The sequence below is a fragment of the Ursus arctos genome, unplaced genomic scaffold (assembly GCF_023065955.2).
Source record: "Ursus arctos isolate Adak ecotype North America unplaced genomic scaffold, UrsArc2.0 scaffold_3, whole genome shotgun sequence".
Lineage (NCBI taxonomy): Eukaryota > Metazoa > Chordata > Mammalia > Carnivora > Ursidae > Ursus > Ursus arctos.
In genome coordinates, this window is record NW_026622985.1 from 69665665 (window position 1) to 69692835 (window position 27171).

Sequence of the window (27171 nt, forward strand, 5' to 3'; positions counted from 1 at the left end):
TTACCCCAATATTAGGATTAATCTCCTTGATATACACCTCTTATATATCTTCCTTTCTGTATTCCAACTCCCTGCCCTTCTGCTCATGGCCCCAGAGAAAAAGGTGGATGTCAACACTGGAAAAAGGAAATGTAGGAAGTTCTTAACAGGCCGAGGAGAAGTAATATGTTTCCTCTGGGGGAAAAAATTGTAGAAAGAAGGCAAAGGGAAACAAGAACACAGACATGAGGGTCCTAACTCCCTGTCTGGGGCAAGGTCATTAGTGTGTATTTACTGGGGAGTTTGGGAAAGGACAGAAATGCCAATGGGAAGAAGAAGAAACATGAACAAGAGGAGCCTTTGGTCTGTTTTCCATTTAGAACTCTGATAGTGTTGAGTAACCTCAGCATATCAGAAACGGTGACTTGACAAATATTCCTTCAGGCCCCCAGTGGTTAAGGGGTAGCTTGAGGAGGTCCAGCCTGGGCTCTGTGATTGAGGTTCAAGGTCTACCGGCATTGACCATTGATGCTGCCTCAGCCAAGAGGACAGGACATGAATCCCATTAGCCACAGACCTAGCAGTGGAAGCCAACAAGAAGCCTGGTTGGAGGACACATAGACACGTAAGATTTACCTCATACCCATGAAAGACAGCATTTGCAAGAAAGAGACAGATTTAACCTGAAAGCAAACACTTTAAACTGCAAGGTTTGAAATACATTTAACTAGAAAGTTAAATTGTTATCCCATTATTCTCTTCCCAATTAGCCATCTCCTCTTCCCCATCTCTTATACCCTACCCATCCCCCAGTAAGATATGAGTATTCGAAGGGCAGTGGCAAATTCAAGAAAAGTTTGAAATTATTATAGAAAAGAAAGAGACTACATTTTTCTCATAATTTTTACTCCCTCTATATGTTATCACAGAATGAAATTAGATACTTCCAGAGGATAGAACTTCCCACATAGAGTCTGTCCATTAACATTCCACCCAGGGGTAGCACATGATCGTGCTTAGAAGGAAATGTTCCATTTTAAAGAAGACGCCTATTTTACATACTCTAAAACAGCCAAATTTCATTCTTCAAAATAAATTAATAAATATTTATTGAAACTTATATTACAATGCATTAAGAAATCTCAAAATATATCAGGGCACCTGGGTGACACAATCAGTTAAGCTTCTGACTTTTGGTTTCAGCTCCGGTCGTGATCTCTGGGTCATGAGATAGAGCCCCAATTGGTGCTCCGCTCTCAGTGGGAGTCTGCTTATGACTTCCTCTCTCCCTGCCCCTACCCCCTAAAAAAATGTTTGTAACAAACTTGACATACTTTAGCTTAATGGGTAAAAGTAGAGAAAACCTTTCCATCCTGCAGATATAATTTAATAGATCTTATCAGGGGCGTTACTGATAGAACATTTACCAAGGTGATGAGAATAGGTATCATAATGGCCTGTGTTAGGAGTCACAGATTGGGACTACTGCCTAATAGTTTCCCGGAGGGTATGTCTGTAGAGTACCCCCCACCCAATTAAAGTAACACACTATCCCTTCTATCTGCCCCTACGGTCTCAGAAGTGAACACCTGACCAATAAAAACCAAGCATAGCACTCACCATCATTTTAATGACCAGACCAGAAGATGAAACTGTGATCCCGAGCAAATCTTAATCTGAAAATTTTCACACTGGAGCTAGGTAACACAAGCCCGCATTTTCCTAGATGGCAAGTTGTGAGAATGTGAGCCTGGAGGGAATGAAGCTTACACGGTTTGCTGCTAGGAGGAGCTGGTCTGAGAACAAAGACAGTATGCAGGGAAAAGCACAGATGAGAGATAAACACATTCTTAACATATTTGAAGCCCTAGTTCCAGTCACCCCTGGTATCAGCTGTCCTTCCTAGGAATAGAAACCAGCAAATTCTCTTGGGGACTCAATCTGCTTCCAAATGGGTTATTTTTATTGGAAATCATCTGAGTTCTCACTAACAAACCTAGTAAGAGAGTGATAAACTCCAACTAGGTAGAAAAATAATAAGTGCCGACATCGCCATTTTTGCTAATTGTGTAATTTTGAACTAATTTCTTAAAATCTCTGAGCCTCACTTCAGTATCTGCAAAATGGGGCTTACAAATACTCTACTGGATTATTAAGAAATTAGGAATAATGTACACAAAGTGCTTAGTATGATGGCTTTCCTACAGCACTCGCTTAAAAAGTGCTAAAATTTTATTGTTTTGATAATGAGGATGTGAGGAGGAAGATGATGATGACCCTAAGAAGACAAAGATTATAGCACTCAATCTTAGGTGATTTTTCCATGAAAAGCATGGCTACTTAGGAAGACAGAGGGGAGAGGATGGGGAGTTGGGCAAAATGAGTAAAGGTGAGCAGAAAATACAGGCTTCCAGTTAGGGAATGAATAAGTCACGGGGATAAAAGGTACAGCAGAGGGAATATAGTCAATGGTGTTATAATAGCATTCATGGTGACAGGTGGCAGCTACACTTGTGGGGAGCACAGCATAACATACAAACATTGTGAATCACTATGCTGTACCCCTGAAACTACTGTAACACTGTGTGGCAACTTCATTTCAATTTAAAAATTTAAGATTAAAAAAATTTTTTTAAAGCATTCCTGCCTAAACACATTTTAGTAAATAAAGTTAGAAGGACTTAAAAAAATGTAATAAAGTCAAAAATAATTATAAACAAAAGATATCCATGACCTTAAGGAGCAATGATTTTTGAAAGCTTAATTTACGATAAATAAGCATTTGTGGTTGAAAGTTTACAAGAGGTTAATGGAATGGTCTTATTTTTAAGAATAGGCTTAATACGAAAGCTAAAGCAAATATGATTGATATACCTATTCCCTGAAAATAGATGTAGCAATACTTTTAGGTCCAACTCCAATGCCTCACAATAATAAAGCCTCCCATGACATCACCGAACCCACGTACAATTACTATGTACCACACGTATGGTACAGTCTTTCTTTTAGTGTATTTATTTATTTACCCTTCTACATTACAAAATCTTAATAGTAAGGTCTCTCTTTTCCATATTTGTATCTTATAATTATAGACCAAGAACTTGGTCAAAGACTCAAAACATAGTGTTGAAATTAAACTGAATTCTAGACGTACACTGGGAGGCAGAAAAAAATGAATTCTAATCTTGCCTCTTCCTCTACTAGGTGTGTTCCCTTGAATAGGTTGTGTTCCCCTAGCTTTAGGATCATACACTCATTGTGTCAGTCTTCAAAGTTACGTCCTCTAACTTACTCCCCTGCAAAAATCCCATCTAAAATACATTTGCTACCTTTACACACCAGAACAGACCCTCTACAAAAGGTAATCTTCAAACTCCATAATCACTTTTGGCATAATTATTATCTCTCATATTGAACAATTCAACAAAGTGATGTTTTAAAAGGCCCGATATCTTAGAATCAGCAAAGCAGACTCAGAATTCTAACTCAAAGATGTCATGCTTTCTATATACCACACCACTTACTTGTGTTTTAGAAGTCTTGGAATGCTTTTAAAAGGCTTTTCACTCTAAATAATGTTTCTGTTCATAAGGTACACTTCACTGATTGGTTTGGATAATCAAATGAGATGATACGTAACTTCTTTGTAATGAATAAAAGCCTCCCAAATATCAACTGGTGTTATTATCCTGATGATGATGTTGATAATGATGATGATATGGAAGAGAAAATTATGTACTTTGGATGTTTGGTCACTCTGACAACTTACATCCTTTTAAAGGAGCCACTTACTGGGGGCTGGGAGAAGACTCTGGATTTTTATTATTTGCTCTTCAACTTTTGAGTAAAATTAAAATATATGGATTTCAGAGGTGATTACTTACTATATTTACTTAAAAATTATGGTTATATATATATATAGATATACAGATATATACCTTAGAAAAGGATGGTAATTGACTTGAAGAAATTTCTGGTCTTACTGGGAAAAGTCTCTGAAACATTGGTTTGTATGAAAATTGCATGTGGAACTGTGTATGCTGGGCCCTGGCTTCCTGGCTGAGATGAAGTCTCCTCTCCTTTTCTCCTAATTGTTCTTTCTGTTGAAACTGGAGTCCGGTTAGAGCTTGTAACATATTTGTCTTCTTTTCTTCTCACTATTAATGGATTTGAAAAAGAGGAGCTCTGCAAAAAACATGCAAAAAATTATTTTCTTTTATCACCTAAGATTACATATTATGAAATAAATCTAGTAAATGATAGGGGAAGCATCTGAAATAGAAAAACAAACTCATTCTTTAATGGTTCTGGTTCACCCATAAAGATACAATTCTTAATGCTCAAGTTTAAAAAAAAAAAAAGATGAGAAGAAACAGTTGGCATTCAGCTAACAATTGTGTTTGGAGATTTGTGCCTGACTTTGTTATTCTGAGCAAAGCCAGGTACCAGCCTCTTGGGATTATGTACAAAGGCAAGAAAAAAAGTGGACATGTACAAACCTCAAAGGTGACTGCTGGGTTAATAAAACAGTCTGTTTTCTGTTCACCCACTCTTGCTCTCAGTGTGCAAGTATATTAAAATATGTCAAAAGGAAAACCATTCACTGTGCAAAAATAATTCAGCTACAAGTCACAATTTCCAGCTGATGGAGTGCCTTAGTGCATTTAAGTGCACTAACAAGTGATCCATACATCTCCCTAGATGAAAGTTGTATCCTCATTAAAGGAGAAACAAACACAAAATAGGAACAACTGTCACAGAGAAAAACAGACCACAATGGATACCGCATTCCCCCCACTCAGTTTCTGACTTGAGCTACTGCAGACTGAAGAGCAGTGCTGTCCTAGAAGTAACCTCTTAAAAAGCCATGAAAGTAAAACAAGGAAGCTGCTAGAGGAACTGAATGTGTAGCTAATGGCCATCCATATTACTGTTCAATGTATCTGGAAAAATATCTTTTTCTTTCTAGTCTCTATAAAATCTCCCACCACATAAGACATTGTAATAATGTGAAGTGTCTGGATTAAACAAATGTGCCCCAGGGAATTTAGAATTAATGCTCTAACATATCTTTAAATAACCTCTCTTAGATAAACTCTGGTTTAAGCGTTTGTAAGATATCATACCAACCTTTGCTTTTCTGATTTTTTTCTAGAGAACTATATCATTGATATGAATCTGCAAAAAAAAAGAAGAGGTTAATATTATTATTCTTATTTGATTAATATGTTGCACATTATTATAAGGCAAAAAAATACATTGGCTGCAGAATGTGGGAGCTCTGGTCCTAGGCACCACCAGATCTATAAAAGGATGATTGTGTCTTCAAAAAGCAGATATTAAGATAGAATAGTAAGGGAACAATATATGAAAAAAACATAACTAATTACAAAAGTGTGGTACTAGCAATTATTTCAAAGGTGGGTAAGGTATTCCTCTTGCACACAGGCATCTTTGCTCAATTATTTTCATAGCAGTTACCATATACTATTGCAATTACCTGCTTACTCTATTGTGTTCCCCATGCTAGAACACAAGCTCCTCAGCAGCAAGATTTCTTATGTGTTGTTTCTTACATTGTTAGAACCCACCCCCCCATCTCACACAGTCCTTGCACATAATAGGAATCCAATAATTATCAATTGGTTGGTTAACTGACTGAATTTGGCTGAGCCCTGCTTTGAACTGCCAACCCTTAGGGGAAGGCAAAGAACTGTAAAGGGAAGGTGGATGTAGGAAAAGACCAATGATTTCTATAACAAATCACAACGCAGGAACAATGGATAGGCACATGGAAAAGCAGAACTCATTATGCTTTAAACTAGAATGTAGAGAATAATCATTAAAATGAAATTGAAGCCCAATACAGGAGTATGGGTGATAAGGAATCAGTAAACCAATCTAAATAAATTGTCCAGAGCAATTATGAGAGCTTGGAAACAAGAAAAGTACTTGAGGAACCTGAGTTAATGGTAAGAACAACTTAATAAAAATGGGAAATAATAGATTTGGACACCAAGAATTAGTGAGATTTTTAGCACCCATGAAATTCTATAGCAAATTATTAAGCAGCTAGTCTAACAAGACACGGAAAATAAAGTGGAATTCACTAGGAGACAGGGAACTGGAAGCAAGAGGGTATTGTATGATGACAAAAGTACTGGGTTCATATTCTGTATGCATTCTCTGGTCACTTTAGTTGATTTCTCCTTTTCGCTATTTGTTATGAGTTGAGTTGTGTCCTTCCTCACTCCCCAAAAAATGTTGAAGTCTTAACCCCTGGTACCTGTAAATATGACCTAATTTGGAAATAAGGTCTTTGCAGATGTAATTAAATTGCACATTAAGATGAGGTCATCTTGGAGTATGGCGAGGCCCTGATCCATACGTCTGGAGTCCTTACAGAAAGAGGGAAAGAGACACCAACAAGACAGACACAGAGGAAAGAATTCCATGTGATGACAGAGGCAGAGATAGGAGTTGTGCCAGGAGAGAAGAAGCACGGAAATCTCCCTCTGAGTCCCCAAGAAGGGACCACTCTTGTTGATACCTCGATTTTGAACTTCAAGCCTCCAAAACTGTGAGAGAACACATTTTTGTTGTTTTAAGCCACCAGTCTGTGGCTTAAATTTGTTATGAAAGCCCTAGGAAACTAATACAGTGTTCTATAAAATAAAATTAGTGATGTATCTTCCTAAGATGATTGTCAGGAGGATTATAATATAATATCAGTTCTTAATTGCAGCAAAGCATCTTACAAAGTCTTTTATAATGTGTTCACTGATAAAATAAATCTACGCGAGCTCAGTTATTAGTGAAGCAAAGTTGTTAAAACTATCAATCCCAAAGAGAGCTGATTAATATTTCAACATGAGCCTAATTTTTCCCAAAATTTTCACTTATTGATATATTAAAAATAGCTCTCAGTCCTCGGATATCTTTATTCTAGGGCCCTTTGAAGATAAATGCACAGAAGTTTGGGAAACTGACCTTGAGTAACATTTATAATTGTGGACACAGAATCTTTCTTTTTTTTTTTTTTTAAGATTATTTATTTATTTGAGAGAGAGTAAGCAACAGAGAGTGCGCATGAGTGGGGGAGGGGCAAAGGGAGAGGGAGAAGCAGATTCCCTGCTGAGCAGGGAGCCCAAATTGGGGTCGGGGTGGGGGCTCAATTCAGGGACTCCAGGATCACACCTGAGCTGAAGGCAGACACTTAATCAACTGAGCCACCCAGGCACCCCAACACAGAACCTATCATTTCTTTTTTTTTTTTTTTAAAGATTTTATTTATTTATTTGACAGAGAGAGACAGCCAGCGAGAGAGAGAACACAAGCAGGGGGAATGGGAGAGGAAGAAGCAGGCTCATAGCGGAGGAGCCTGATGTGGGGCTCGATCCCAGAACACCGGGATCACGCCCTGAGCCGAAGGCAGACGCTTAATGACTGAGCCACCCAGGCACCCCTAGAACCTATCATTTCTGCATTGCTGTTTAACATATTTGACAGGACTCATAGTATGGATGCTGCTCAAAACTGGGGAAAAAAGCTAACTTGGGAGAAATAACATTGACTGAATGGCAAAATCAGCATTTAAAAATAAAGTTATTATTATCTTTTGATTATTACTATAACAATATGATTTAGTAATAACTATTAATAGCAGTTTAATACTTTAAACCCCTAATAGTATTGGATGCATAATACTCAATAAATTACTATTATTATTAATAGTGCAATAGCCTAAAATAGTGGGCCAAACCCACTTACGTGGAAAATACACAATATTTCATTTGGGTTCAAAATTTAAATAGATGTAAATTGGGAAATATCCAGCTCCCCATCAATTTATATGGGATAGATTTGGAGATTTCAGTTGACCAAAGACTCAGTGCGTGCGAACAGTATTTTTGGGGGCCTTTAAAACAAAAACAAAACAAAGCAAACATCAAAGGTGAGGACTTGGGATGAATTAATAGGTATATGCAAGCCTGTGATAACTTATGGAGAGGAAAGGTAAGAGGTCTGTTTTACTAAAAGCAGGGATTTTCCTCTTTAAGTTTAACAATGGTCTACATGGTGCAAAGAGGGAGATGGAATTTTAAAAAAGATGAGAGATTTCTGCATAGTCTCATCCAAACTTCAGGAAGATAAAAGGGTGCAGGGTTCCATGACATGCAAATCTGTGCCACAGGAAGTCAGTCTCAATGGAAGACATTTCTTCTGCCTCCTAGAAACAACTGAAGCTTCACAAAAGCTCCATCCAAGATGTACTGTGGCCAGCAGTCAGAAATCTCAGAGACTCCCTCTGTTAAGACTGAAGTGCAGAGAATGACCACAGACATTTGAGAGGCTTAAAGAAAGATAGCACCTAGAAAGAGACATTGGAACAACTCACTCTCAAAGATGCAAAGAAGGCCCTAAAAGAAAGGGGGCAGAGAAGACATTTGACAGGATAAAAACAAAAGCACCAATGAGATAAATTTCCCCCACACTGGTTGTCATGAGCATGGCTGATACCCAAGAAATGGGGAAAAGTGGGGCAGACTTAATACTGTTAGTGTGGCTTTTTGCTAATTAGGAATATCAAGTGCAACTAGGAATGTTCTGGATGTAAAATGTATTTTCCTGGGTGTTGATTAGTACACAACACCTTTGATACTCATCACAGATGTAACTCAGGTTCTTTATACTTGAGATCTTTCTAATGCAAGGTATCAGACAATTTGGGACACTTGCTGTATTAGTTTCCCATGAATGCCGTAAAAAAAAATATATAAAAAATTTGGTGGCTTAAACAACACAAATTTTTTATCTTGTTGTAGGACAAAGGTCTGAAATCAGTTTCCCTGAGCTAAAGTCAAGGTGTTGTCAGGGCTGGTTCCTTCTGGAGGCAATAGGGGAGAATCCATTTCCTTGCCTTTTCATATTCTAGAAATTGTCTATATTTCTTGGCTTGTGGCTCTTTCCTCCATCTTCGGAGTACATCATTCTTACCTCTGCTTCAAGGGTCACATGTTTTTCTCCCTGACTCTAATGTCTGCATTCCTTTTATAAGGACTATTATGATTACATTGGGTCCACCTGGAAAATCTACCCATCTCAAGATCCTTAATCAGATCTGCAAGGTCCCTTTTGCTGTATAACGTAATATCCACAGATTATAGGAATTAAGACGTGGATATATTTGGGGGACCTTGGCACAGCATACCAAACCCACTTAAAAAAAATTATAGGGAGAGAGTATGGTATAGTGTGGAAGCACAAACTAGGTTTGCTTGTTTCATAAACACTTACAGTGCTTTTTATTGGCCAGATGCTTTTTTAAGTGCTTTACAAATATGAATTCATTTAATCTTCATGACAACTCTAGGAGTTTCACTGATGAGAAAACGGAGGCAGAGAAAGGCTAAGATTCTTGCACATGATTTGGTGGTTATCTACAGTCAGTATGAATCCAAGTCATGTCTCTTAGCTGGATGGCCTTGACACAGTGTTTTCACTGGGAAAAACCGATTCTGTATGGCTGGCGTGGGAATTAAATAAAATAATGTAAATAAAATAGCTATCACAGTTGCTGATTCAAATAGTACTCATTATACAGCAGATGATAAAATAAATATATTAGAAATATTGACCCCCCCAAAAAATGAAAAGAAGAATAGGGATGGTTAGGGAACTGGAAACACTATCAACTGAAAAATGGTAGTTCAGTTTGGAGAAGAAAAGAATTATGGGGACATGATAGCTGTCTTGAAATATGTGATGAACTTTCATGTGAAAGGGGAAGTAGATTTATTTTAATGTTCTCCCATAAAACCAAACTAAAACCTAATGGTGGAAATTACATGGTGATAAAATCTGGCTCAAAAAAAAAAAAAAAAGGAAAGAAAGAAAGAAAAAGATCTAATAATTAGAGTGATCCACCAATGAAAAGGACTGCTTCTGAATTTTGTAAGCTTTTAGTCCGTTGGAATGTTCAAGCACAGGCTGAATGACTCTCTGTAGTATATAAAAAATGGAAAAGGTTTCAACAATGAGAGGGACATTAAAATACATTCATGCATTTATTCAGCAAATATTGACTGACCACCTTCTGTGTGCAGCGCTTGGAAGGTCCCTTACAACTCTAAAAATAATAGAATCTACTATTCTATGAATGAGCAAATAAGAACACGTGTCGCATAAATGGACATAATTTCAGGCTGATTCTCATTGGAAAGGTCTACTAATTCTTTAACTCCAAGGCTCTCTGGCTGGTCTAGTGTAATCTGCAATAAGCCTTTATTTTCACAATCATTTATCACCAGTCACAGGAAGATTTTTCCTACCAGAAAATAGCAGTTTTTAATAGGAAAAAAAAAATCAACCAGTTTTATGTTCCAAGAGGAAGGGTTTTCTTAAAAGAAGAGAAACGAATTCTACCCCACAAGCTTAGGTGTTTTTCTTTTTGGCCTGTGCAAACAAATACGATAACAATCCACATCTTTTAACCAAGAGAAAGGGAAAAGATGGGACTCAACGTTATTTAATCTGGACCATGTGCCACTTTTGGCAGAGTCTGTGCTTTGCCATTGTCTCTGGCAAAGGTATTCAGAAACTTCACCCATTCCTTTGAGCTCACAAACAAACTAATTATGGCAGAAATCTCTCAAGCCCTGGGAATTATTAAGATGCTGTCTACTTGCCTCTTACCAAATTCCCCTGGCTATGGAGATTGTTTTTAGAGAATTATCTGAATTGCACAGGTAATCCAAGAAAGTCTCCAACCACTGGGCGGAATGTGTCCGGTATCTGTATCACCCACGCGACACATCGCGCCATGTGCTAATTAATTACACAGCTGTTAGTATGTGTCAGAATTAACCACATAATTGGATAGTCCTCTATTTTTGCTGTTTTCAATATTTTCTTTGTAGAAGCTACGAAGCAGGGATAAGAATAACCCTAGCTGACCTTTAAGGAGCTCTTGCTATGTGATGGTTACATCATATGAAACATCCTGGGCAATCTTTTCAATATCCGGCTGGGCAGGTACCACCCTTCCCTTCTCTAAATAATGGGATGGGGCCCAAGATTAAAAATCAAAGGGACATGGAGCTCCAGCTCCCATTGATTGACAAACTGCCACCACAACCTTCTTAACAGGGACAAATAAGTGAGAAGAAATACTGAAAAGTAATTATAAGTCTGTATTTAGGTATCTTTTACAGAAGTAAACAGTGAGCCAAAGATGGACTTAGAACATAGTTTTCCAGATAACCTGTGTTCCAAATGGTTATGATTAATTTAAATACAAAAAGCACTGCAAACCCCTGAGGGCTAGCCACATCACTGAGTTATTAAATATCATGAGAGAGCCTGTATAGGTGAGAACATTTTTTAAAATATGGTAAATTTTCTTTTCTTCCCCTTCAAAATGCCCCCAGGCACTCGTATGCATTATGGACACCACTAGCCTAAAAATTCTCAGTTGTGGGAAAAAGAAATCCAAAATCCTTGAATTATAAGAGCACTAAAAGCATCTAAAATGATAACTATTTTGCCCCTTTAACACCAAAAGATCAACTGATTTTTATTTTTCACTTGGAGTTGACCTTTATTTAACCCATGGCATGCCAAAGTTATGGCCTGAAGCGATTTTTTCAGTGAATGCCTTGACTTGGGACAAGAATAGACATTTCACTCACCCTGTCTCTAAATCATCATTTCATACCACTGCTAATGGTCAGTGTAACAAAGAAAAAACATTTCTCAGCATTTACAAAACACTAAAACTTTCTCTTCCATTATTTATTTCCTCCATTTCAAATACACTCACAACTGTAAAATATTTGCAAGTTCCAAAATAATAGGCATTATTATTCAGAGTTATTATTAAGCTCTTCACTAAAATGTTTGTGCTCAATTATATATTAAAAATAACCAGCTGATTGTGTCTGCATTATTAAGTTTAAACAGTTTCTTTTGATCAATTGACTGCCTGCTGGAATCTTTTCCCAATGGGGAAATTAACTTTAAGGCATTCTGGTGCCTCTTTTACCCCCTAGATAAGCCCTGCACCTATATACAATTGTTCAGGGCTATCCCATTATTTTTGAACGTAATAAATGAGGTATATGTAAAGGATTTAGACATGATTAGTACAGTCTAACAGTCTTTCTCTAACAAAAACAAACTCAATAGCTGCATGTTATGAAAGATTACTATACTAAAGAGGAAAGTCCAAAGTACAGTAGGAAGTATCTAATTTGGAGATTAAGAATATATGGCTGTAAGGGCTGTGAGGCACCTCTGTGAGTTATCCAAGGGAGAATGCAGATTTTCTGGAGATTTGTAATGATATAAACAGCTATATTTCTGAGCTGGCACAAATAGGATCCTGGTTATAGGTAGGCAGCATAATAAAATAAAATAACTATATGTAGAAAAGGTAGAGATAGTCTCTTTCAAGAGTGTCTAAAAGATATTGTTCAACGACAACTGTATTTGTATGAACGTGATTTAATAGTAACACTAGTGTTCTTTTGTGTATTATTGTCACATGGTTTTATTTCCTGGGCAGCATTTATCTTTAGAAATTCATGAAAAAGGAATCAATATCACCATATATGAAGCACTTGGTTAAACACTTTATATCTGTTATCTCCTTCAACATTTTCAATAAACCTATTTATGAGTGCTCCTTATTGTTACCAAATGGAGAAATTGAAAGTCAACAATCACAAGTAATTTGTCCCACACAATGCATTTAATAAGTGGAATACTAAATCCAGATCAGTCTGACTTTCCAAACTCCTATGTTATAGAGCAAAACAGTTCTACCAGTAATTGAGAAAAGTATGGATCCAGCCAACAAAATAGGCCAGGAAAGAGAAGGGAGTTAAAACTACTAGAAATAATACACCATTATTATTTGTAATGATCCAAATAACTATATAGGAAACCTAAGAGAAACAACAACAAAAAGCACTTGTAAATAACAAGACTTTAAACAAAATAAATTTAACAAAATTTTTAAAATCACATGCACAAGGGGCTCCTGGGTGGCTCAGTCGGGTAAGCATCTGACTTGTGATTTCAGCTCAGGTCATGACTCAGGGTCTTGAGATTAAGCCCCGTATTGGGCTCCACGCTCAGTGAGGAGTCTGCTTGAGATTCTCTCTCCCTCTCCCTCTGCCCCCTCTGCCCTTGCTTGCGTATGCATGCTCTCTCTCTCTCAATTAAATAAATCTTTAAAAAAATAAAATATAAAAAAATAAAATTACATGCACAAACTAATGACTATACATTTAAAAAAATCACTGAATTGTACACTTTAAGAGAATGAGTTTTATGGAATGTAAATTGTATCTCAATAAAAAGTAAAAAAAAGATTATTCTGTCAGTTAATTTAGGGGAAAAGGAGGTGAAATAAGGACTATTTGCTGACAGTACAAATAGAAATTAGAACATTTTTTCTGGAGGGCAATTAAGACTTGTTTATCAAAAGTCCAGTTATTACATTTTAAAAAATTTATTCTAAGAAACTAATTGGAGATACACCATTGGATTTATATATAATAATATTTATTATAGTCTTGTTTATAATAGTCCCCCCAAAAAAAGTTAAAACCAACAAAAACTACAGAACTCCAGGAACTCCTAAATATACCTTGATATATCCATGTAAAATCATGTTTCAGAATTGTTTATTTCATTGGACACGCTCACTATGTTAAGTAAAAAGGGCAAGATACAAAAAAGAAAAAGAAAAAAGAAATCAAAGGTTAGAAAGAAATTAGAGCTGCAGTAAGTGGTGTGCAAGAAGAAGATATTTTTGCAAAAATAGATTGGACAAGATAAAGGAAGTGATTGAAAGATGCACTTGGATCTAAGAACAAATTCATTCATTGGTCGTTGGGGAACAGGCTATAACTGGTGTAAGGGGGTCAAGGAGTTCTGGCTTGTTCTGGTTGTCGAACCTACTATGTGTCAGGGAGGGACTACTATTCTACAGCACTTTCCCTCAGATATGCCAAGCCTACTCCCTCCATGGAGCCTTTGCAAAAGCTGTTCCGCCTCCCCAGAATTTTCTTCTCCCACATTTGACTAGGCTGGCTCTTGATGCATACTCCATATTCATGTCCCTGCTGAAAAGTCATTGAAACAGTAAGGCCTTCTCTGCCTGGCCCAAAGCAGCATGGGCATCACCTGGGAATATGATGGAAAGACAGACTCTCACGCTTCACCCAGGATCCACTGAATTCAAATCTGTATTTCAACAATATCCCAAGGTGTTCTGAAGCACCCTAAATTTGAGGAGCACCGGTTTTATACTCTAGCATAGAAACTTCATACCAATTCCCTACATAATTGTCTTCATAGCTCTTATCCATATATAAAATTCTCTCTCCCTTCTTAACATTCTTACATCCCTGTTCGATGACGGTAAAAATCTTTTTGTCTTTCTGTCTGTATCCCAATTTCCTAAAATCATTCTTGATGCACAGTTGAAACACAGTGCATGTTTATTGAATGAAGCACGGGATGGGGAGCAGAATGCCTCAGTGATGTTGATTGAAGACATACCATTTCATGTTTCCTTAACTGTCAAAGTTACTCTGTCTTTGAAGTTTTACTATTGAATATAGAGACAAGAATTAGTAGGTTAACAGATTAATATTACAGCCCAAGACGTGATGTGTAAATAATACCTGTGGTTGCAATAATAAATCCTATCTAATAACCTTCTGAAGAATAACAAATATTAGCATATATAAAAATAAAAGTATGTTCCTAAAAAAGTTAAATGTAATTACCATATGAATCAGTAATTCCACTCCTAGGTATATACTCAAGAGAATTGAAAACAGGTTTTCAGACAAAAACCTGGACATGAATATTAATAGCATCATTTTTCATTATAGCCAATAAAGTGGAAACAGCCCAAATGGATAAACAAATGTGTTGCATACATGTGATGGAATACTATTCAGCCATAAAAAGGAATGATACATATTATGACATGGATGAACCTCAAAAATATGTTAATTAAAAGAAGCCAGACACAAAAAAGCCATATACTGCTTAATTCCATTTATGTGAAATGTCCAGAATAGGCAAATCCATACAGAGAAAAAGCAGATTAGTGGTGGTCAGGGGCTAGAGGGAAGGAAGAATGGGGACTGCCTGCTTAATGGGTATGGGTTTATTTTTGGGGTGATGAAAATGTTCCAGAATTAGATAGTGGTCATGTTTGCACATTACTGTGAATGTACTGGAAGACACTGAATTGTACACTTCAAAGTGGTTAAAATGGTGAATTGTACACTTCAAAGTGGTTAAAATGAATTTCATGTTATGTGAATTTCACATAACATGTGACTTGTACACTTCAAAGTGGTTAAAATGGTGAATTTCATGTTATGTGAATTTCACCTCAAAAAGTAAATAAAAAGTAAATGACTATTTTAAAATGTAGCACCATTTAAATGTATTGACTTGCTATCAAGAAATTTTGTGTTACAGACGCACTATTCCCGAGTCAGAGTTCTAAATCGTTAATATTATGTGGTGATTATCTCTGTCAGACAGAGATAAGGCAGGGAAATAAGGTATAAGAAATGAGTCTGGGATTTGCCTAAGCCAGGACCCAGATTTCTTTGATTCTTGGCTAAAAGCCCTGATTGGCCCAAAAGGTCAAATGGAAAGGAAAAAGCAGTCAGGACTAAATCAGTGAAATAAAAAATTCATTAAAATTTAGCTATTGGGAGGAAAGAAAATAACCTTCCTTTCTTTCACTACAGATAAAATTGACAACCTAATTTTCAGAACAGGTAACAGATGTACAGCTGTAGCTAGGTGCCCAGAATTTCTTCTCTACAGGGAGAAGTTGGAAATAAATTTAGGAAGAGCCTTCAGACTTACTGAAGCCATTGAAGTTGTAATTGTTGTTACACTTGCAAGGGTTTATTAAAGATCATCAGGAAGCTTGGCATTAGAAAAGTGTTTGCACTTTAAGCCTTTACTGTTAATTACATGTTGCTGTGACTAAGCACTTCAAAAGTGACTTTTATGAACTGTGCTATTATTTAATTTAATAAGAACTTCTTATAAAGTCACAGGTTAACAAAAGTTCATTAGTAAGTTAAATGTTTGGAACTCAGAAAGCATTTCCCCACAGAACAATGTTAACCATGGTGGTTGAGCTCCATGTCAGCAGCGTATTATGGGCCAGGTAATCCGTAACACCCACATCAATAGCACTAAAGAGCACAACACATATGTAAAAAGATTTCCGTGGAAACATTGGTTTCAGCATTTGGGGACCGCCCCCTCCCTCCACAGTATTACTGATGCCCATTCATTCCTTCATCATTTGATCCCTCATTCAAAAAGCCCTGGCAGAGCCTGCTAGGTGCCAGGCCCTGGGACAAGCTGTCTCCCTTTCCACCTGCCAGGTAGCAGGCTCTCTGCAACTTGACATAAGTACCTTGTGGTTTAGCTTATAAACTCCATCACGGTGGGTTCTCTATAGGGGCAGAAGATAGGGTTCTATGGAAAGTAAACATAATGAAGCCTGGGGACCAGTAAAACAGGGTGATGGTGTGGGAATTATGCATCAGGCAAGCCACCTAGCCACCTCTCCCCATTCGCCATACCATAGCCAACACTGGCTTTATCCTAGAGCACCCCTGCCAGAGGATCCCGATAAGGCCAACAAGATAAATGAGGCCTTTGCCCGCTCCCTTGTTCCATAGGGCAGTGACCAAGATTGGGAAATGCCAGAACAGTGTTAAAACCAAACAGATATGAGGACTCAGATCTCATATTTACTTCCTTCCCATCTCCCTTATCTCACCTGGCAGAACAGACTAAAAAGAATAAAGGAGGAAGAAAAACATTTATGGATGTATATCCATAGCTGTGAATGCTATATATCAGGAATTGTACGAAACAAAAACACTGGTTTTCTTGCAACTGCTGAACTCTTTAAAGAATCACGTTACCAACTAACAAAGATCACCACCTAGTGGCCCCAGCAGGATAATTGCACTTGAATAAAGTACAGCAAAATTCAAAATTACTGGGGTTTGTTACAAGAATGTAAGGTAACATTGAAGCTTCTTCTTTCATCCCTTGGATTTCAACCTCCCATTTCCTTTCACTCTGGCCTTGTTCCTCCTAGTTTATAATTCAAAATTGTCTCTAAAGTATTTTATTTACAGTTACCATTATTTTAATCTTTATAATGAGCTGTCTACTTTGTCACATTTTTAGTTCCTCTCCTTTTACTATATGCCATGAGCCCCTGTGCATCTTAACTGAAGCCAATCTCTATAAACATCATTTTTGTCATCCCACTTCCCTATTACAAGCTTCAATGCTTACGTGGACCCACGATGTGATCTTTCACAAGCCTGGTCTAACCTGCATAACCCCACACTCCACTCAGCACACATATTCCCTGTGCATTAGGCTACTTTCCTCACTGTTGCTTTGCCACTTCCAGATCTCAAACACAACCACCCTTTTACCCACCTCCAAGTTCTCTGAGCCAATCCAAATTCCACTACTCCTGCCAAGCTCACTTCTTTTTCCTCTACTTTCTGATATTCATGGTCATTATCACAGAGTTTACTATTTTAACTGTTTTCTAATTGTTTTCTAGGTATTATGTCTGCAAAGGAAGTTTCATGGCTTCAATATGCCTCCCACAAGTCTCAGCATGATATTAAACATAATATAAGAGTGCAAAAAATTAAATGACTGACTTAGAAAAGGACAGGGTTCTGGTGGGGGGGGAGGGAAGAACAGAGAGCATAGAATAGGGTAAGATTGCTGGAATCATAGTCTATGAATGGAAAAAAATGAATTCTATTCACCATTATCATGTAAAATAGCAGTGACAAATTAAATAGAAAAGTACCACCCCCCAAAACGCAAGGATACATTTAAATATATTTCAAAATATATAATACAATTTAATCAGAAAAGTTTGCTGCAGAATATAGTTGGTTTGGGTGCAGTGAGAGAAGCTCACTTCACAGATGAAAAGCAGGGAAACAAGGAGGAAAAGCAAGTTGTGAAGCAGGTAAGGAAATGTTAACTTGCATTCTCGGGTAAGACAAAGTTTCGCTTCTCGGACAACAGCAGCAAACGTGCTCCAGGGATGTGAATTACAGACACACGAGACGGCAGCACACCGGGAAATAACAGGACCAAGAGAAAGTTCTCTGCACTCAAACTCTGGCAGACAATTCAACCAACTTCGAATGTGAATGGAAATATTTTACCCCCAAAATGTGAATAATAAAACAAATAAAATATTAAACAATCCACTCAAATGAAGAAGTCTGCAGAATACGTAATGTGAACTTGAAAAATCTCATTAAGTGACACCAGAATTCTATTTCTAGTGCAACTGCAAGTAGTTTCATAACTAGGCCTCCAGTAAAATAATTAGACTATTTTAAGGGGTAGCAGCTGATTCTATCTTGAGGAGAGAAAAAAAAATGCTTCTCCTATGTAAATTTTCCCCCCAATTCCTCAAACTGACATTTCAAAGGCATCACAGAAGGACAATTACTTATATGCTGTATATATTGCTATATTACCACAAAAGAGGAATACATATGCAAGGCATCATGCAAGACATGGTAGAGGGAAACAAAGAATAAAATGCCAGAGACCCTGTCCTCAAGTGTCTTCCTGGGATAAGAAGGCCCACATATATTCAACAGATAGTCAATAATTTCATGGTAGCTTTTAAGTATGTATACCATGTATTATGCATAAACTCTATGTTTTCATGCCTCAACAGATATTAAAGGTCCACAGTTGGCAAGATGCTATGCTAGGCATTTGGGGAGTAAAAAGTAAAACAGCTACTCAATTGACCCTCAAGAGCAGTATGTCTAATAAGAAGTATATGGCAAGTCCAGCAAAATAGGGACAAGAGATTACTCAATAGAAGAGGTAGACAGTGATTTGTCTTAACGCACATGAATAGTTCAAATACGCAGGGTTGAGGGATATCAAAGAAAACATTTCAGGCAGGGGTTCGATCATGTGCAAAGGCACAGAGCTGGTAAAGCTAGGATGGATATGAGAACATTAATTTCTTTAACTGGAATATATAGAAAATTGACATGGAACAATGAGAAATGAAGTTGGAAAGCTAGATTGGAATTAGAATATGGAAGCCATTCAATTCTAGGCTGAGGAATTTGGCTTTAATCTAGCAAACAAGAAGTCATTGAAATTTTGAGCAGCTGAATGACACAATTACTGTTGTGCTTTGGAGCAATTAACCAGATGACAATGCATGTAATGGCCATGAATGTGGAAGCATGGGGGATTCATTTAGAGGCTATATTACATTAGTTTAGGGACAAAGTAAAGCTGGTGGTATGTATTGTAGAGACCAGGACAAAACGGAAAAGATAATTCCAAGAGATCCTACAGACACAAAATTGACTGAAATTTGGTTGAATCCATTAAATATGAAGGGTAACCGAGAGAATGAACTCAAAGATGACTTCACTTAAAGAAACTAAGAATAAAAGAGGAGTAAGGCTGGTATCTATGGAGAGTTGATTACTTCTTTAAGACATATTTTTCAGCTTGAAGTGCCTTTCAAAAGGAAATATCTGGTTGTGAATTACAATATAGGACAATTGAGATCATAGCTAAAGTTGTAGATTTGGAAACCATCTAGAATGAGTGTATAAGAACTGAGCAAACTGAAATCTCAAAGCTTGTACAGATGGCAGCAAGGGAAACCAGTTTGATGACTTAGGAACAGTTAGCTCTCCATGTCCTCAGCCTACATTTAGTCCTCTTCCAACATGTTGGAAGGTGGGAGATTTATACATCAGAGAAATTAAACCAAGCAATATGAAACAATTCCCCCAGAAAGATCATTATAGGAAAGATGGGGTGCCTGGGTGGCGCAGTCGTTAAGCGTCTGCCTTCGGCTCAGGGCGTGATCCCGGCATTCCAGGATTGAGCCCCACATCAGGCTCCTCCACTGGGAGCCTGCTTCTTCCTCTCCCACTCCCCTGTTTGTGTTCTCTCTCTCTCGCTGGATGGCTGTCTCTGTCAAATAAATAAATAAAATCTTTAAAAAAAAAAAAGGAAAGAAACTTAAAGAAAATGAGACAATGAGGGGCAACTTGGTGGCTCAGTTGATTAAGCATCTGCCTTCAGCTCAAGTCATGATCTCAGGGTCCTGGGATCAAACCCTGCATCGGGCTCCCTGCTCATCAGGGAATCTGCTTGTCCCTCTCCCTTTACCCCTTGCCCCCACTCATGCTCTCTCTCACTCTGCTCTCTCTCTCTCAATAAAGCTTTAAAAAAAAAATGAGACAATGAGAAAAAAAATAAAGCTTAAAGTTAATAGCCTCAGAACGACAAAAGAATGTATCTTATGAAATAAAAATTGGGATGCACTAAAAATGGAAAAAATCAATTTTGATTAACTAAATAAACATAAGAGACTATCCAAAGATGCAGAAACAAAAATGTGATGGAATTAGATAGGACAAAAAGAGGAAATAAGTAATTAGGTGAACGACCAAGTAATCCATAAAGAAAAAAAAAAAAAGAGGGGGGAATGAAATGATCAAAGAATTAATAAATTGATAAATAAAATTTCCTAGATCATTAATTTAAAGATTGAAAAGGGCATCAAGCAACTAGCCTAAGGAATAACAAAAATCTCATGATCAAGAAATTTTAGTGAGAAAGGAACCTAGGATCAGAACTTGAGATGGAATTGACATCAGTAACTGGGAAAGCTACAACACAATGGAGATAAACCTTCAAAATCTGAGGGAATATGATTTTTGGTCTTTATTCGAATAACCTAATTATTAGGCAGGTGTGAGGGTGGAAAAAAATCTCACAAACATGTAAAATCTTGAAATTTCAATTCCCTTGCATATTCATTTGATCCACTACTGAAAAATGAATGTTGGTCATTTGTGAAAGTAAACAAAAAAAGAAAGAGAGTAGAGTTCAAAAAACTAAAAACTGGGACTCCAACAGAAAAGCAGACAAAGGACACCTGAAGGATCACTATGTCCTGGGTCTACACAGCAATCAGTCCAGAGTGGAGCAAGAGAACAGAGGACACCTGAAAGGAGAACTCTTGAGATGGTGGGGAAGGGGGAGTGTTTCTCTGTAGAGAAATGGTAATTTTAGGAGCTTGGAACAGGTCAGATGGAAAGTTTTATCTGTTTCAAATATTGCTACAGATTTTTTAATGTTAGGTTCCTGGCTTATTGTTCTTTGTTTTAATACCAACCTTTCCAAGAGGTTTTGTTTTAGATGGAGCTCTTAAAAATGGTTCATGTCTGAACTTTGTTTTTTTTTATCCAATGTAATAATCTCTGCTTTTAGTAGGTGAGAGTAATCTTCCCAATCAATAATGTTGAGGCCCAGTCAAATGTCTAAAAAAAGTTGCAAGCAATTACTCTCAATTCTTATACTTACTGCAGATCAATAACAAGCAGTTCAGGCACAAGCACAGATCTGATGACCATAATTTGGGTAGTACTGGCCTATTAATTTTAGTTTAGCTTTGATATAAAAATAAAAATTGGGGGGGGGGGGTTCCTGGGTGACACAGTCAGTTGAGCAACAGTCTCTTGGATTTGGCTCAGGTTGTGATCTCAGGGTTGTGAGATGGAGCCCCGCATCAGGCTCTGTGCTTAGCACAAAGTCTGCTTGAAACTCTCTCTCCCTCTCCCTTTGCCCTCCTCCTACTCACTCGCTCTGTCTCTCAAGTAAATAAATAAAAATAATAATAAAAATAAAAATTAGTTGTTTCATACAGCCAATAGTTAAATAGATACTTTGACATTTTTTTATTATTTGTTTGTTCATCATTGTTTCTTATAATGACACCAGTTTTACTCCTGGCACCAGTTTTACTCTTGGTGAATAATTCTTTTCTAAAAATAATTGTATTTCTAAAACTAGATTTATTTTGCCCTGACCCTAGAGTAATAGTTTAGCTAGGTATAAAATTTTAGATTATAGTTATTTCCCTCCACTACTCCAATATCTTCTGGCCTCCGTTGCTGCTGGTGAGAAATCTTCAATTAACTTATTCTCCCCTACTTTAAGATAACCATTCTTTTCTCTCTACTACCTTTAAATATTTCTGCTTCATATTTGATGTTCTGTTTGATATGGATTTAACTTGGTTTCTCTTTCTAGATATGGAGAGTGTAACTTCAAACTACTATGCTCACAGCTTCAGTTCTATTGACTGTTTTGAATTTTACTTCAGAGCACGTTTAGTTTGTGCTTTAAAGAAGCTATATATCCTTTGGCTTACTTCTTTTTTAGTAGTTCATCTATCAGTCTTTTTTGAGGGGGCTACTGACTTTGGTTTTAAATTTAGGAAAGCCTTATGAAACCAAAGACTATACAAATATTCAGATTGGTTAAAAAAAATACAAAGTAACTTGACAAAGTGTTATTTAAAGACAAGTAGGTGAAGAGTGATATAGCAGCAGTGTGTGAGTGTGACTGCACTAGAGAGGGCAACGTAGATAAGCTGCAACATGATAAGGATGTATAATGTAGGGGAAGAGTTGTTACTGAGAGACATAAGGGAAATACAAATTTATATTTTCTTTTTCATATGTGGCTTTACATTGGCACACCATATTTCAATAAGCATATGGAAAACATTAAATATCACTTGTGGATTAAAGGTAATATAATTGATTCCTAAGACTCACCAACAAAGTGGTAAAAGAGATCTAGAGCATTAACCTTTTTATATGGTGTTTCTCTTGTTACCTTTCTGGTTCCTAATAGTCTTACATTTTAATATTTTCTAAAACTAGTTTTTAGCTGAATTGTGAAGAAGGAGAGGCTACTATCATTCCCCCAGATGTTTTTCCCTGTTGCACTCTTTCGTCTTTGATGGTGGTTCCCTGCCACCTTCAACACCAGTGCTCTCCTTGGACTCACACTATAATCTTAGTGATTCAATATTTTTGTCTGCATTCTTGTCTATATTACCATAGTCCTGCCAGCATAAATGCAAGAACACATAGATGAGCGTGCATGTGGCTGTGTGCATGCATGTGCACGTGCACACACACACACACACACACACACACACACACACATTTGCTTGGCAAACTCCTTTCTGCTCTCTTACAAATCTGAAGCCTTATTCACTAGGAATCTCCTCAGACTAATCAAGTGCAGGTTATGTGTATTGTTTTCTTTTGTTAGTTTGCTACACTTTCACTACTACCATTGCTCTTACCACAGAGTGCTAGCAGTTTGTTTTCTTACCCATTTACTAGCTAGACTATGAAGTCCATGAAAGCTAAAACCTAATCTGTCTTTTTCACTGTTGCCCATCTAGGACAGCATGACAAATATGTAAGTATATGAAATGAATTTTATCAAATGCAGAGAAAAGGGAATGAAAGTGATAATACGGTGACCCATAAGAAAAACTAATACTATCCATCTAAGACTTGGAGAAAGTCCAGTGAAGAGACTGACAAGGGACATGTTGTCCAAATACTGAGTTTAAAAGATATATAAACTTCCAGGAAACTGTTCTAAATTTATCTCATATTATTATTTAATTCCCTGTCTAAGATACTAAATGATAAAAAAAAAAAAAGAAATTAGGAGTTGATAAATTCCCCAAATATAGGAGACTAGGACAGGAAACATTAGTTGGTAAAGTTTTTATCAAACTTGTACAAATAGAAGCAAATAGAAAGATTGTAAAAATCTTTGCTGTGGGGGCACCTGGGTGGCTCAGTCAGTTAAGTGTCTGCCTTCGGCTCAGGTCATTGTCTCAGGGTCCTGGGATTGAGCCCTGCTTAGACTCCTTGCTCAGCAGGGAGTCTGCTTCTCTCTCTTCTCCCTCTGTTCCTGCCCACCCCCCCACTCATGCCCGCTCTCTCAAATAAATAAATAAAATCTTTAAAAAAGAAAATCTTTGCTATGAAAAGTGTGTAGTCTATATTTTAATTTACAGAAAAAAACCTACTAATTTAGAAGAAAGGAATGGAAACCATGCAGAAGCCATTTGAATCCCAGAATAGAATCATAAATTTCTATGTTATCCATCCAATATTCCATATATTAGAAAGGACCTTTGTTGTCCATCTCATTTCATACAATAAAAAATTTCCCCAAAGTGCTTGAAAACTGTCAGCATTGGGCAACCTTATCTACTCTCACACTGCTCTCAGACCAATCAAGTCTCTATCATTTCACAATTGTTTATAATCATAAAACAATCACCAAGTCTTCTCTAAGTCTTCATTTCTTCATGCAAAGTGTACTCAGTTTCTCCGTATAGCACAGCTTATGATAATATTCTGAAAAATTCCACTACATAAAAATTACTGAAGTGCCAGAAACGGAATATAATACCCCAGGAATAAGATGACCAATCCAACTGTGGTGGAAATGGACCTCTCCTCATTCTGTGTACATCTATTAATATAACCACTATTAGTGTTTTATCATTACTCTCTTTCCCTCTCTCTCTTTCTTTTTCTCGCTCTCCCCAGTCTCTCTTTTCTGTGACATGACATGGTTGATTTATACTGAGTCCTATTTAAGAAAAGAAAAGATCAAAGACTTGAGATTTAAAATAAATAACAACCCGAGTTTAAGTTTGGACTCTACCACTTACTAGCTTAGGTTAGTTAATGGTCTTTAAATTTCTTTTTTTTTTCCCCTCATCCTAGAATGGAAGTAGTACGGATTTTTTCATGTTTTGTTAATTGTTACATCCCACTACTTAAAATAGCTTTGGCAGAGGTAGGCACTTAATAAATACCAGTTGCATAAATCAGTAAGTGAATGAATATTTATAAAATGAGAATGGTAACTGAGTCACAGGTTTGTTGTGAATGTCAAATGAAGGAATATATGCAATTTATAATTTTCATACCAGCGGTAACTATGACTCCATTAAGCCGTATTTCCAACCAACTAATGGACAGCTTCACCTATGAACCACAGACACATCAGGCTTAACCTTTGTAAAACTCTTCATTGAGGGTACTTTAAAAAAATTGTTTCCTTAAATATGTTGTTTCCTATCTTTTATACCATTTCCACCACCCATAAAGAGTTTGCTAAGCAGTGGTAAAAATTAAGAGGAGCCTCTGCTCTAGAAGGACCCACTGCAAATGATGATATACAGTATTTAGTACCCTTGAGATGTTAACATATATTGAATGTAAAGTGGCTTCAGAAGAGCTTTCTTTGCATAGCAATAAATGGTAGATTACAGGCACTTAATTACTGTTGCCTGTAATCATATCAGGTTATTATGCTTCCGTATATGCTCCAAAGTAGAGATTATCTGATGGAAAGATAGGAATGATTGCCTTTTTTTTTTAAATCAGAAAGTATGCTGTTCCCTCTAGATCTGGATGATGTTCCATCACCACATGCATACCAGGTGATGAGATGTACTGCAGAGCAGCTGGCAGCATTGTTTTGAAAAGTTCATGCCTACAGTTGACCTATGAGTCCCCAAAAATGTACATAATCAATATTACTCATGGAAATCCCTTCATTCAACCATAAGCTGTATCCTTTAGTGTTGTTTCCACAACACGGTTTAAAAATACCATTTCTTGATGTTTTCTTAGGGATTTGAACAAATTGCTGCTTCTTTGGTTGTACATCAGATGAAGTGCTTGGCCTTTTAGGTATACACTGAATAAAAAATACAAATGCAAGAAAGATCAAAGCTCCACATTCAGGAGATGCTTAGAATATTAGCAATTAAGTACAGCTTTTGAAAAACTGAATGTGCTTAAGGGTCAGAATTTAGTACCTTAATATTTACTGCCTGATCAAGTGTATTTTTTTTTAAAGATTTTATTTATTTACTTGACAGAGAGAGAGAGAGAGACAACCAGCAGGAGAGGGAACACAAGCAGGAGGAGTGAGAGAGGAAGAAGCAGGCTCCCAGTGGAGGAGCCCGATGTGGGGCTTGATTCCAGAATGCCAGGATTACACCCTGAGCTGAAGGCAGACGCTTAATGACTGAGCCACCCAGGCACCCCTGATCAAGTGTATTTTTAAGTAAAACTGGCATCTTTAGTCTCTAACCGTGGGTACACAGCCAAAATAACACAGTAAGTACTACGAGCAGTTTGGTGCCACTGCCCTGAGGCATTGAGGCATGAAAAGGCACCAGCAATTTTACTCACCATTGTTTTTGCACCATTGGTACAAATATCAAAACCGTGAAAATGGCAAACATCTCACAATTAATCTGAAAATAATTTTGACATTGCAGGCCTCCTGAAACGGTCTTGGAGATGGCCTGGGGATTGTGGAATACTCTGAGAACTATACCATTTAGTCAACATTTAAACAAACTATAGAATATTAGTAGCTGAAAAAAGATGAGAATTCTTTTCTCAAAATGGAAAAATATCTCTAAATTTTATTGAGAATATTTATAAAATGAGTATTTATATCAAAATTTAACCAACGTAATATGTGCCAATTTTAAATCACTTTTATTTTTGACTTTTATCTCATTACTTATTTGTCCCTTTTCCAGAACAATGTCAATTTTATAGCTTTGCCCAGTTACTTTTTAAATTTTTCTTCAAAATAGCTTTCTCCTAGATTAGGAGATAAAGAAATCCATTAATACAGTACCTTAAAGAGAAATAAATGTATGCAATAATAGCTATCATAAACTTTGAAGGACTTACAGTCTAAGTTTTCATTGATTTTCAAAAATTATACTGCGATTTATATAGTGATTAATAGTGATTTAATTTTTATGTCACAATGCCTTATGTTTAAATTCCTAGTAACAAAAAGTGCAAACATATCTTATTTAGCAAGAAAAAAAAAAACCCTTCCTTTATTAGAAATTTCCTTTGCTAAAAAATGTTTTGTGGAAAATATAACATATTTTAATTAAAGATTTTCATGCCACTCTTTTTGATGCCCTCAAAATTTACCTTTTTCTTTCCTGACTGAATTGCACTTTGAAATAATTGGGAGAAAATTTTAGATTTTTATTTATTTCTCATTTTTTTGTGTTATTTTCCAGGGCTTCCCCTAGGTTACCATAGTAAGTGCTAACTAAAACCTCCTGAACAGCAGCTTATTAGATGCCTAAGACATCTTTAAGATTTAAAAACAATGTTTATGAAGTAGAGTATTGTT

The 27171-nt window shown here is 36.8% G+C and overlaps 1 protein-coding gene across 1 annotated transcript in view; it reads right to left on the minus strand.

Annotated features, from left to right (window-relative positions):
• Positions 1-27171, minus strand: part of TFEC (transcription factor EC) — a 623128-nt gene that overhangs the window by 124109 nt on the left and 471848 nt on the right. Inside the window, exons 4-5 of the mRNA XM_057304253.1 lie at positions 5110-5157; positions 3918-4164 (exon numbers count right to left, since the gene is read on the minus strand). Of these exons, the coding sequence (XP_057160236.1) occupies positions 3918-4115 (198 nt within the window). The 5' untranslated portion in view covers positions 4116-4164; positions 5110-5157. The remainder of the gene's footprint in view (positions 1-3917; positions 4165-5109; positions 5158-27171) is intronic.